Source organism: Artemia franciscana, chromosome 1, assembly GCF_032884065.1.
Source record: "Artemia franciscana chromosome 1, ASM3288406v1, whole genome shotgun sequence".
Taxonomy (NCBI): Eukaryota; Metazoa; Arthropoda; class Branchiopoda; order Anostraca; family Artemiidae; genus Artemia; species Artemia franciscana.
This window is the reverse complement of record NC_088863.1, coordinates 32,878,731-32,892,544: the sequence shown is the minus strand read 5'-3', so window position 1 is coordinate 32,892,544 and position 13,814 is coordinate 32,878,731. Positions and strand designations below refer to the sequence as shown.

At 34.0% G+C, this 13,814-nt stretch overlaps 2 protein-coding genes across 3 annotated transcripts in view; one reads left to right on the top strand and one right to left on the bottom strand.

Moving 5' to 3' along the window:
- LOC136028846 (homeobox protein extradenticle-like) overlaps positions 1-230 on the bottom strand; it is a 62,708-nt gene extending 62,478 nt beyond the window's left edge. The window contains exon 1 of one of the 2 annotated variants that reach the window (XM_065706783.1): positions 112-230. The gene's annotated coding sequence lies outside the window, so the exon portion shown is untranslated. The remainder of the gene's footprint in view (positions 1-111) is intronic. The other variant, XM_065706791.1, reaches the window with a different exon arrangement.
- Positions 231-3,948: 3,718 nt separating this feature from the next.
- The window catches only part of LOC136028840 (F-box only protein 11-like), a 75,717-nt gene continuing 65,851 nt past the window's right edge, over positions 3,949-13,814 (top strand). The window contains exon 1 of the mRNA XM_065706770.1: positions 3,949-4,181. Within this exon, the coding sequence (XP_065562842.1) occupies positions 4,040-4,181 (142 nt within the window). The 5' untranslated portion in view covers positions 3,949-4,039. The remainder of the gene's footprint in view (positions 4,182-13,814) is intronic.

Below are 13,814 nucleotides of genomic sequence, written 5' to 3'. Positions count from 1 at the left end.
GGCTACCCTAGTTCACAATCTTTCTGATTTGAACTAGTCATTAGAAGGCCTAGAGGTGAACAAAAGAATTCCAAAACAAAGGCTTGATCAAATACTAAAGCTGAATGGCACCTTATTAAGTGGAAGCCAATCTAGAGTTTTCTATTTTCAAAATTTTTGCCAATTGACTTAAATGACTACAAAAACTTTGATGATCGTTGTACATGGCCTGATGAGAGCTAATATCTGATGACAGGAAAAAAGCCGAAGCACGAGTTAGGCACCTAAGACAGACCATAGGCAAAGAGCATCCATTTATAAAGACAGTCCTTCATTCTAAAGTATTTGCTGAAGCCAGAAAACTAGCAGAGGAGGAAAATAATGAACCATATAACTTGCCTTTCACAGATGTAGAACTAGAAGCTGTGTTAAATAAATTGTCAGAAACAGCCCCAGGGACTGATACAGGGGGAGTGGGGGACGCGCGCCCCACCAAGTGTTATTGTTTTTTTATTAAGAGAAAAAAAGAGAATAAAAAGAGATTATGAAGTTTGTTTTAGATCGTCCCATCAAGAAACAAAGAGAAAAATGTGGGACAAGGAAGATCGTCTCAACAGAAGCTGGTTTCTAGAGGAGACGTTAATAATCAAGAGCAAAAACATTTTACTGCTAAGACACGGCCTATTGAAAATACAGGCCTTGTAGCAGTAAGTAATTATAATACCCACTAGAATCGGGGAGCTAATATTCCAGAAAATCTGACAGGTTAAGAGTCATTTGATGATACCTTATCACAAGTTCATTTCTTTCATGAACTTTTCTTTCATAGGAATTATTAGAGCCATTGAGTATTAAGCAATTAAAAACGTCTTGGTTATTGAGGCTCCTGAGATAGTTAAATTCACTTTACAAAAATAAATTAAAGTTAAAGAACTAAGGGCAATTGAGCTTAAAAACTATTTTACAATGAAAATTTGCCATCTAACAACATACTAATTGGAGCTTGTTAAAGTCGAAAACAAGATAGGGATAAAATCGCAATAGCCATTGCAGTGCAAATAAAATGGAAAATCTTAATTAATTATTAAACAGTTTTTCCGACACCCCTTAATAGGTAACGAATTTAATGAATTAGATACCGGGCGTAGCGCGAATGCTTCGTCCAACTGAAACGACAAGTAAACAAATAAAGTTATTTTGTGCTTTTTCAATTGAAGGTAATATTAGTAAACTTGATTCAAATAGATTCTCCTGCGACCTTGTCGCCAGCGTCAATAAAATAGACACCATCCTTTTTCAGTAAACCTGGTATTGAACTGTCGCGGGCTTCTGAGTTTTGGGATCCATGAAAAAACACATAATAGGGTATTCACACAGCTTCACATCGGAGCTTGTCATCGGAAACTTAACAGGGATTTTTTTTTTTATTACTCTCCACTTTCGATTGGGGTATGAAATGACTTATTTACTTTTTTCATCAATTATGTTCACAACTATCAGCAAGGAAACCCGAAGCCAGTGGCTTGTCAAATAGACAGCAGCTCAGTGTGTTATTAAGATGTGAGTTTGATTTATTTGTTTTGTTGCTGTTTTCCATGTTTGTGCTTTTTTGTCATTTTCTTTATATGTTGCGTTTAATGTAATTTAACTTCATCTACATCGTTAGTAAAAGCTCCCGTACATGAAGTCCAAACATTTGGATTTTTATTATTGAAAGTTTTTGTTTTTTTCCCCTATTTTATTTAAATTATATCCGGTTTTCTTTCTTAAATTCTGATATTGATTGATATGTCTTTTTAGCAAGGTTTTTATTTTTGTTCTTTGAAGCCAGTACAAAAAAATTAAGTTGGAAGTTTCTCATTCCATTTTGGGGGGGATGGACAAGCCTTTCTCGTTTATATCAAGCAACATGAAACTTTTTTTCTTAATTGAAATATTGGAATTGTTACTTTAAACACATTCTCGCCTAGTTTGGTCCTTAACTCAATTGATAATTAACTATCCTTCAAAAATAAGCCGTCCGTTTTGATCAACTCGGTTTTATATTGCAGTGATGAACCAAACATTCTCGGCTATATTAATTGGATAAAAATAGCACCTCATGGTACCAAACTGTAAATACAGAACTATCTGACTCAATAGAAACAGAAGCTCTAAGAAACTGAATTTGATATCAAAAGATACGTCAAAAGTATAAGTTTATTATGCCAATTCAAAATGTTTCAGCATATCAGAGAACCCTATTGTGCAAGTTTGAAGCTCCTATGTACAAAAACTTGGAGTTTGGCATTTATTTTCCAGAAGAAAGATCATGAATTCGTTTTTATTTATTTATTTTTCAGAGATAATCGTCTCAAAATAATAGCCCTATAAGATCGGGAGAGGGTGCTTTCAGACAGAAATTAAAAGTTCTAGTGTCCTTTTTAAGGAACCAAGGAGATTGAAGGGCAACTAGTCCCCCTCCCACGCTCCTTTTCCCCAAAGTAATCCAATCATGATTTTGTGATAGCCATTTTTTCAGTGTAGTTGAAAGATCCGATAATTAGATATTTAGGGGTAAAGTGATCTCCCACTGTCTTTGGGGAGAGGCCTTTAAGTTATAAAATTTGCCCTTTGTTCACGTATAGTATTTGTTACTGGGAAGTATACAGACATTTTTCTCGGGGAGGGGATTTAGTGCTTGGGGTGGGTCTCTATAGGATGAATATTCCTTGAAGAGGGAAAACACCGGGAAGTGAATATTCCAAGGGGAATTGGACAAAATTCCTGTACGATTTCCTGTACGAGGGAATGTTCAACGTGTTTTGATTTCCAGGAAAAAATTTCCAAGCAAGGGGGATTTTCAAATTGATCGAGAAAACGATTAAAAATTATAGTATTTTTCATGTAGAAGTATGTTAAGGAGAATTTTTCAGGCTGAAGCATCTGAAAGAGATTTTAAGAGAGGGGGAGTGTTTCAGCGAAGATTGAACTGTCTGGAGGGAATTTTACGGGGGAGAGGATGTATTTCAAATGGAGGAAATTTCCACAGAGGAGTTGTTCCTGAGAGGAGGGGAATATTTCACGGAGTTTGGTCCATATTTACAAGCATTATTTTAATAAGGATCATAAACTAAATATTAAAAAAAAACAAGTTATTTAACTGAAAGTATGGAGCAAAATTAAAACTCAAAATGAACAGAAGTTATTCCGTATATGACTGGGTCGCCTTCTTTTCAAAGATTTGCTCTTTACCTTGAAGTTTGACTCTTTGTCCCAATTTCTTGAGAACGGCTACTGAAACAAAGGTTAAATAGAATAGAAAGTTTTGTAAAAGTGCTAAAGATTTTTGCACAAAGAGCAAGCAAGATATTGAGAAGGAGGGCAATACTTTCATATACTAAATAATATCTGTTCGTTTTGGATTTTAATATTGCTCATTACTTTTAGTTATAAAAATTTGTTTATCTATATTTATTCTTACTGAAGCGTTCGCATAAGCATCTTAAAATTTTTGAATGCTGTTTTATTATGACAGGTGCTCAACGAGATGATAGAAATGCACGGCTGTTATAAAAAAATGAAAAAATATGACTGCCGTCGATATAATTTGTGTGTACAGATTGGTGGGATAGTGAAAAATTTAGTCTTTTAAATATATTGATTGGTTATCATATTTTTATTGAAATGAAAATAATTTGGTTTTATATAGTTCCAAAGAGGATGGGGACCTACACATCAAACAGCTGTGAAAGTATCCAACGAAGTTTACAATGTTGGGTAACACAGCACAACAACTGCTGTGGTAGAGCCAAAAGCTGGTATTTCCTCATATTTTCTATTCTGTTATACTAATGGTTCCTCAAGTCAGCTTTTATATTACACAGGAAGTCAGTTATGTAAGATGATGTCAAAAACAATATTTATGAGCCGAAATTATATTCTGAATATTGTTCCCTTAACTTCTAGCTAATTTTGTGTAATTTAAACACTGCAAATAAAATTTTCACCATCATCATTAAATTTACTAATAAATGGCGTAAAGGAATAAAATAATTTGATAGACCTTTTGTATTTGGCAATGCCAAACTCAGGATCTAATACTCCCCAGATTACCACAAGGAGAACGAGAAAAAATACTAGCAGATATGCTGCAGGTTCTTCAAGGGCGTCAGGAAAATCAGTCAGGACACTCAGAGTACCAAATTCTATTGATGCTGCTGGTTAGTCATGCTAAATCTGGCTTAATTGATAAACAAACGTCTAGGTAAAACTCTAGTGTAGCTACTTTTTGTTATCTTGGAAAGGAGTTATGTTAGGAAAAGGAAACTTTCTGTTATGGTTCAACAGACTAAATTAGCCTAGGCATATGTTCTGGGAAGGTATTTTGAAGGGACATCCACCATATAGCCAACATTGGTGTAAAGTTCGTTTGTGATGCAAATGAATCTTATATCTACATTCACAATACAATTCTGGGTACATATTTGCACATTAGGGGGGGTATATACTAGGTAGTCAATATATATAAGCTCTGAGAAATTCATGAATTTCTTAGAAAAACAAGGGAAGAAGTGAAGACAAAGGTTCCACCCCTGCAAATGTGCCCACTATGATTGAGCTATTCTGCATATTGATTGTTTTCTTAACTGATTTCCTTAGGCTATGTCCAGCTGGGCTCATGTGCTTATAATACCTGCTGGTTGGGTAATTTAAAGATTTGTATATATATACACTGTTAAATTAGCCATCTGGTGGTATCCCATTTTGTAGGGTGGAAACTCCATCCTCCCTCCAGAGAGCCCTGACCTTTAAAAATTTGTGTGCTATAAAAGTAAGATTTTTCAAAATACATCTTATGCTTAGATGCAGGCCTAAAAAAACTATTTTCAGTTTCACAACTTCACTCAATCCCAATTACCAGGTTTCAAAGATCTGCAAATAGTCTACATTTCCTAAATTTTGAAAAAAAAACTTTGATATGGTTTAAAGTTCTAGGCTACTCAAATAACAGGAATTGCATTCTCATAACCAAATCCAGAGAAAAAACAACTTGTATCTTAAAATTAAGTTAGAATGTTGTTTTGTCAAAATTTCAATAGACCTGTCAAGTTGGCAATTTTCTACAACTTATAAATCAGAAGAGAGTTAACATAGAAGCTTGACAATACCTATCCAGAGTGTATTTTGGCTTGGATCAATTACTGAAAGTTTCATTTTCTTAGCCTATCCCCTTTCCAAGTTAGTAATAAGTAGCTAAAGTATAGTCTTATGAAGATCTATTCATCCAGTTTTAATAGGCATATTTTTTGCTAATATTCTTGATTCTCTTATTTTTAGACTGTAGGCCTATTATTCTGTACAGATTATCATTGTTGCTTAATTAAAGTCAGCAAAGACAGAATTTTTGTATAAATAATTAGTTTGCTAGTAAGAAGATAATTATGAAACAGTTCATGGTAACAAACTGTAGTAAGGAGCAACCTGGCTCAATAGTAACCAAAACTCTAGAAAACTGAATTTTGATACCAATAGTTACATCAATAGAATTGCATTTTAATGCTGATTTAAATATAATTTTAACATAGTCTTACCCATCAGAAGTAACAAATCTGAATAACTTTGCCATATTTTAGAAAACAAGGGAAAACACCCCCTAAAAGTCATAGAATCTTAGCAAAATATTACCATCAGATTCAGCATACCAGAGAACCCTACTGTAGAAGTTTCAAGCTCCTATATACAAAAATGTGGAATTTTGTATTTTTTGCCAGAAGACAGATCATGGATATATGTTTATTTGTTTTTTTCCCAGGGGTGAATATATCAACCCAGTGGTCCTAGAATGTTGCAAGAGGGCCTATTCTAACAGAAATTAAAAGTTCTAGTGTCCTTTTAAGTGACCAAAATAATGGAGGGTAACTAGGTCCCCTCCCATGCCCATTTTCCCCCCAAAGTCACTGGATCAATATTTTGAGATAGTTATTCTGTTCAGTATATTCATAAACCTAATAACTATGTCTTTGGGGATGACTTAATCTTCCACAGTCCTTAGGGGAGGGGCTGCAAGTTACAAATGTTGCCCATTGCTTACATATGGTAATGGTTATTATGAAGTGCACAGATATTTTCAGGGGAACATTTTTGTGTTGGGGTGGGGGAGGGGGCTATGTGGAAGGATCTTTCCTTATTTGTCATAAGGGAAGAGAATTTTCATGAAGGGGATGCAGGATTTTCTAGCATTAATAAAAAAAAATAATGAGAAAATAAACAATTTTTTTTCAACAAGAAGTAATGAGCAGTATTGAAACTTAAAACAGACAAAATATTACATATATAAGGGGGTTTGTCTCCTCTACAATACCTTGCTCTTTACGCTAAAGCATTTTTAGTAATTTTAACTATTTATTCTATGGTCTTTGTGATTCAGGGGTCATTCTTAAGGATTTGGGACAAAATTCAAGCTTTACTGTAAAGAGCAAGGTATTGACAAAGGGGCAAAACCCCTTATATACATAATAAAATACACAAATATAGAAGTTCATTACATAAGTTAATTCATAAGGTATGTGTGTTTATTACTAACAAAAATGTTTGTAAAAAAATAAAAAACATAGTTACATTTTTAAGTAAATAAAAATTGGAGAGCAACTAGGCCTCCTCCCTCACTCTATCTTTTTTTTATCAAAATTTTCTGATCAAAACTATAAGAAAGCCATTTAGCAAAAAAACTAAATAATATGCAAATTTTGGTTTAATTGTTCATTTGCAGTGAGCCAAAATCAAAACATGCATTAATTCAAAAATGTTCAGAAATTAAATAAGAAAATAAGTTTTTATAACTGCAAGTATGGAGTGACACTAAAACAAACAGAAATTATTATGTATATTAAAGGGGTTGTCCCCTCCTCAACACCTTGCTCTTTATGTTAAAGCATTTTTATTGTTTTAAAAAGTAGAGTTGTGAGAAAGAGTCAAACTTCAACATAAAGAGTGGGGCATTGAGGAGGGGACAACTCCTTTTATATATGGAATAATTTCTGTCTTTTTTAAGTTTTAATGTTGCTCCTTACTTGTAGTTAAAAAAACTTTTTTTTATCTAATATCAGGTAAAGGTAAGGAAGAGACATAGCCTACTAGAAAAAGGAAGATATTTTTACATTGCTGGTATTATGTTCATTTTTATTGTTTGTGTTTACACATTTGACAATTCATCCCCAGCCTTCTCTTATGTCTCATATAGGCCTAGTCCTAGGTTTTCAAAAAAAAACAAAAACAACCCACAATAATTGATGAAAACTGAATCAAAAAGAGGAAATATGATTCATTGATACTTGCTTCATATTATGAAAGTAGAATTCAATCATTTTTTTGGTCATTTTTTTAAATAGCATAAGGCTGTATGAGACCAAGAGAGGAGAGCTGGGTATGAATTTTTCAATAATGTAATCAAAAATGAAGATAAAATTTACAATATCCTTATGTTCTAGTATCTCTCTTTTTGAAGTGCTGCTATTCTAGACTTTTACCATTAGGTCATTTATTTATGGTTCAAAACTGTTTCCCAAGAAATTGGTTCATAATGGTGATTTTAAAGGGATGGAGATCAATTAACTTTTATATACACCAGCTTAGTATCATATTCAGGCAGTAAGCAGGGTACAGTCACAACAGTAGCAATTGTGAAATTCTAGTTTAGTCACTTTTTGCTATCTTTGAAATTAGTTGACAAAGCATAGGTACATAGAAGGTATTAATGCACAATTACAACTCTTGAGAAGGAAACATGTTAAGAAAATCAACATGTTCATCAACAAGTTTTTGAGGCCTTGAAGCATCTTGACACAAATAAATCACCAGACATTCATGAATTTTCAAACCATATGATCCAAGAGCTTGCAACAGTACTCACTGAACCACTGACACATTTGTATAATCTGTGTCTGGCGTCTGGTACTTGCCCTTTGGCATAGAAAAAAGCAATAATTAAACCCCTGTTTAAAAGTGGCACAAAAACACAATTTAAAAACTATAGACCAATATCAAACACTGATATTCTGAATTTCAAGTATCTTGTGCATCATTTGGCCTTTATGCAGATGATTTGATCATTTGGAAGTCAGGAAGGGATATTAGCCTTCTTCAAAGCCTTATTCAACAGGATATAAGTTTAGTCCAGAGATTCTCTTTAGCATTTGGCTTCCCAATATCAATCAGTAAAACTAAAGCCATTATATTTACTAATGGTACTCTAGATCCTCCTAATCCACTGAAAATTGGATTCTAAAATGCAGTGGCATGAACATATTAATTCTTTGAAATCTCTGATTATTCAGAGACTTTGTATTCTAAAAAGACTTGCTGGAAGTAAGTGGGGATGTCACCCAAAAATTATTTTGGATTTTTACAAATTATATATTTGTTCAAATATAGAATATGGGATTCAAATATTTTCAGCTTGTTCCCCATCTTCATTCAAAATCCTTGAATCTTTACAAAATTCTGCTATTCGAATAGCTTTGGGTGTGCATAAGCATACTCCTCTGTCAAAGTTAAGAACACTGTCGGGATTGGTGTCCCTAAGTGAAAGAGCATCTAGTCTAAGGATAAAGTATTTCTCGCAAATCCAGGCTTATGGAGCCAAGCATGCTGTATATACACATATCTTTGCTGAGAAGTCAGCCTGTCCCAATGCCCATTCATCATGGAATCAGTTTCAACTGGAGGTCCCAAACTGGAATCAACATTCGCTTTATGCATTCCCCTTTACTGAGTCCCCCCCCATGGGAAATGAGTCCTCCAAGCTGTCAAGTAGAACTTATCTCTATTACTAAAGATTTGATTCCTAATTATGAGATCCAGACTATTTTGGCTGAACACATCTCAAAGGCTTACCCCAACTATAGAAAAATATATACAGATGGATCTGTCCAGAGGGAAAGAGCTGGAGCAGGAGCATGTATCCCATCCCTGAATTTGAACATTTATTCTCCTCTCCCATTGGGATCTTCTGTCTTGTCTGCTGAATTATGTGCCATCCGCCTGGCCTTGGATGCACTTATAAATTATAACATTGAATCTGAAAATATACTCTGTCTCTCCGACTCTAAGTCAGCATTACTACTGATCCAAAATATTAATAGAATTGCTAATGATAAAGATTTATATAATATTAGAAGACAGCTTCTTAATCTTAAGATCAAGGTTCTTATCTAATCAAGGTCCTAAAATCAAGGCTTCTTAATCTTAAGATCAAGTTTATTTTCAACATGTTCCTAGTCATAAAGGTATAAAATATAATGATATGGCTGATTCTCTAGCAGCAAAGGCTTCCATGTTATCTCCTAGTCCTTCCCTGACCTCAATTCACGAGATATTATCAGGCAAAGATCCAAAGTTAATCACAGTACATTAATGTTATCTCCATTTCATACAAGATTAAATACAGTGCTATATTACCAGCTGAAATCAGGTGCCCTACTTCTAAATAGCTTGTTATTTAATTGGAAGCTACATCATTCCCCTTTATGCTGAATCTGCTTCTCAACAGAGGAAACAATCCAGCATATTTTATTTGATTGCCAGGCTCAGAGTGAGGAGACTGTTGCTCTTAAGCGTTTCTGCTCCTTGGCTAAGATTCCAAATACTTATACAGCTATCCTGGATTCTAACCTGCCATGGGAAATTGATTGTAAGATATTTAAGGCAGCAATTGATACCTTAAAGAAGAGAAATATTGTTTAATAAAGATTAAAGCTTGAAGAAGTCAATTTTTAAAGGGACGCAATTTATCCATAGTTTTTGATTGTGAAGAAGAGAGCAGGAATGAGTAGGAAGAGCCATATTGGTACCGGCCGGCCTAGTGCCTTAAACTGCTGGGGACAGGTAGCTCAGGTACTCGCACTTCCCACAATCAATAACAGTGTATTATTGTTCATAATCGTATATATCCATTGTTTGCAGACTGGAGGAGAATAGTGCTTCCAGTAGCTAGTTTTTCTGAAGAAGAAGTCAAAGAGGTGAAAGGACTTGTTGTTAGTCCATATACCTCCCTACAATTTTTGGAACTGGAACACTTCAATTTTTTCCAGAGTTATGGAAAAACTAATTGTCAAGAGAATACAAAATCTTTTGAATCAAATCTTCTTTGGCATCCATCTCAACACGGTTTCTGTAAAAAAAATGTTCATGTAATACACAGCTTTTGGAAGTAATTGCTGACTTCCATAGGATGGCAGATGAAGGTCTCAGGTTTGATTGCATCTATATAGATTTTTCTAAGGCGTTTGATAAAATTTCCATTCTGCTTTTACTTCAAAAGTGTGAGGCATATCACCTTGGTGCCAGAACTTTGAATTGGATTGGTGATTATTTAACAGGCAGGGCACAGAAAGTGATTGTAGGTGATGCTTTGTCCTCTGCTGAAATAGTTTTAAGTGGTGTTCCACAAGATAGTTGCCTTGGTCCAGTACTTTTCTGCCTTTTCATCAATGACTTGCCTCTTGTTGTCCACCATTCCACAATTAAAATGTTTGCAGATGATGCAAAGCTCTACTGCTCCTTGACAAATTCAGATGAAGCTTCATTGCTTCAAAAAGACTTGGATGCAGTGCACAATTGGTGTAATGCTAACTCCATGTTTGTCAACGAAAATAAGTGTAGGGTTGTCCATTACTTTGGCAAAGTAGAACAAAGTTACCAATACCATCTTGCTGGACATTCAATCTTACCTGTTGAAAATGTCTGTGGCCTTGGTGTTCATTTTGATTCTAGTCTTAGGTTTGACAAGCATGTCTCTGAAGTAACTCGTAAGGCAAACTATCAGCTATTATGTCTTAGACGGAATTTCCGTAAGTTTAATCTCCATTCATTCATTGCCATTTATAAATCAACAGTTCAACCAATACTTGAATACAATGCGTCAGTATGGTATCCATTGAATAAAAATGACAGAGCAAGGGTTGAAAAAATACAGCAAAGAGCAACTAAGCTTGTACATTATTTGAAACATTTGCCATATGAAAATAGACTGCACAGGCTAGGATTGTCAAGTCTTCAATTCCAAAGGGATAGGGCAGACATTATAAACACATTCCGTATAATCAAAGGCATTGATAATATAAGTACATCACAGTTCTTCACATTTAATGACACTAACAGGACCCGTTATCACCCACATAAATTGTACCCCTCACTTTCAAAAAGGAAAATAGGCCAATATTCATTTTACAGCAGGGTGTGGAAGCCATGGAATGACCTTCCACCTAAAACATTTCTAACAGATGACATAAACAGATTCAAAACAAGACTAGCAGAAACAAATTTTCAAAGTAAATCATTTTTAAATAATTTATAGTATTATTTGTCAGTGTTTGTTGTAGTCGTTATTTTCATTGATTTGTATGTGTGTATTATGTTGTCATTATTGTCTTAACTTCTATTTATTATGTTTATTTGCGACAAGCTTGAAAGCTTACCATATTTGGCTTTAATAAATAAATAAAAAAAACAATTCTTACTTCTTAATTTAAAAAATTGTAGTTATCACATTTTGAAGTTGCTTCCACTATGCTTAACCTTCAACACCCTCCCCTAATGTGAAGATGTATAGCCCAATAAATGTATTTATTGGGCTTCTTGATACAAAACCAAGCAACAGAAAAACACAAGGGAAATGTCTACTTTGTGCTAGGCTATATATTTGCACATTAGGAGGCCGGGGTTAAGGCAAAGTAAAAGTGGCTTCAAAATGTGTTACTGGTACTATAATGATTTATGTGTATTATAATCTGAGAAATGCTTTCTTAATGTTTTTCCTTCTTAAGAGCAGTAATTGTGCATTAATATAAAATATAACTCAGGAATGCAATAAGATTCTTAATGATCTCTGACAAAGATAATCTGGAGCATATGCTCCACTTCTCCATCCAAAGGGCACTGACCTTAGATGACATGCAAAAAAGCATCCAACTTACTCATGCACTTAAAGATTGGTTAAGTTAGCATAAGATCTCTAGTTACAAGCTCTATAATGATTATTGTACATACAGCAGTTCTTTGTAATGATCTGTTAGTAAGGAGCTAAGAAATTTTAGTAATCCTTAAGAAAGGAATTTGATAACAATTAAAGTATGAAAACTTTTAGCTTTTTATGCTGATTCAAGTCCTAAAGGGCCAAATTCAAATTTGGGAGTCAAAGTGTCATTAAAAACACAAAAAGTGAATAGAATGCCAAAAAAAAAAAATCTGAATGGATAATTGTTTGTTTGTCAATAATTATACTTCAAATTGTCAGTTCAAAAGATTAAAACCAGTCAAATTAAACCAACACAAAAATTAATAAATATAAGACTTAGGGCATCTTTGTTGTCTTTGTTTGGTTGTGTATCTTAATCTGTTATCACACAGAACAATTTTTTATATACACCCTCCAAACTCAAAACCCTAGGTTTGCCCCTACAGGCATATTCTACTTTAAGTTAGAAGAAATACAGTTAATGGTAACCCTCAAAAGCTATGAACCTGAGAAAATATGACTGAGTTTTGAAAGGGGGGAACACCCCAAATAGTGAGGCAATCTTAATGGATATCACACCATCAGAGGAGCTTCCATCTTTAAAAATGTGGAATTCTACTTTTTTTTCCAGAAGAAAGATCATGGATGCATGTTTTTTTCCCAGGTATGATTATATTGAACAAGTATTCCTAAAAGATCAGGAAAGTCTCATTCAAACAGAAATTAAGAGTTCCAGTGCTCTTTAAAGGATTGTGCAATTTGAAAGTGATTTTCTGCTATTTTTGGCCACTAAACTATAATTTGCCCCAAAGATGGTAAAATTTGTCATTAATTTATAATCATGAGATGGGCAACCAATTTATGAGTTACAAAATACTATATATTTAGCTTCCCAGTTGAAAAGAAAGTAATGCTGCATTGTGGCCCATTCATTCCTGAAAAGTTACATAGTTTAGTACATATAAGATAAATGGCAAAGAGTTGATTCACTTGATTTTTCATGAAATTATGTGCAATGATATATAATTGTACTTCAGTTATTATGAAGGATGGATGTAGGTCATTTTGTATCCAGGGGGTATCACATGCCTGATAGAGTGAATGTCAATACCCAAATTGTCTAACTCCAAGAGCCTTCACATTAATATATAAAAGGGTATATGTGCATGGGGTGGGGGTTACAGGCATTAATATCTCTTCATTTAGACTAAGCCTGAATAAAATTGCTGCAGAGTAATTATCTTAATCCATTTGAATTGATACAGTGTAATACTTCCCATATTATTATACAAAAATGTTTCTTATATTTATTTTAATGCTTCATTTCACTAAATTGATTTGCTTCATAATGTAATGATTTATAAGTGTGTTTTAGCTATTATAGAGGAGGGGCAGTGGGTCATTTTGTGGATAGGGAGTTAGATGCCTTAACAAGCACAATATAATGGCCAAATTTTCTAAGCCTCATTGAGCCTTCAATTCAATATAGAACGAGTTTTGATGAATCATTGTCTAAACTATCTTGGTTCCTGCAAAAATTTTGGATCTATGCCTTTATTAAATACCCATGGATTTTTGAAGAAGGATTTTTTTTGTGGGGAGCTCCAAAGTTAAATTGATCTATTTACAAAAGACATTCACCTATTTTGGTTTTTTATGTATAGTAAATAATGAAGACAAAACTTTGGAAAGTAATGACAAATTATGCCAAGTGAAAGTGACAGTCAACAATGGAAGCACTGGCAATTTCAGGCAAAATCTGCCAACAAATTTTACTAGGATGAAAACTGCCAAGTAGCATTGCTACTATGCTACCCCTCTTTTTGCACTGCAGAGCACA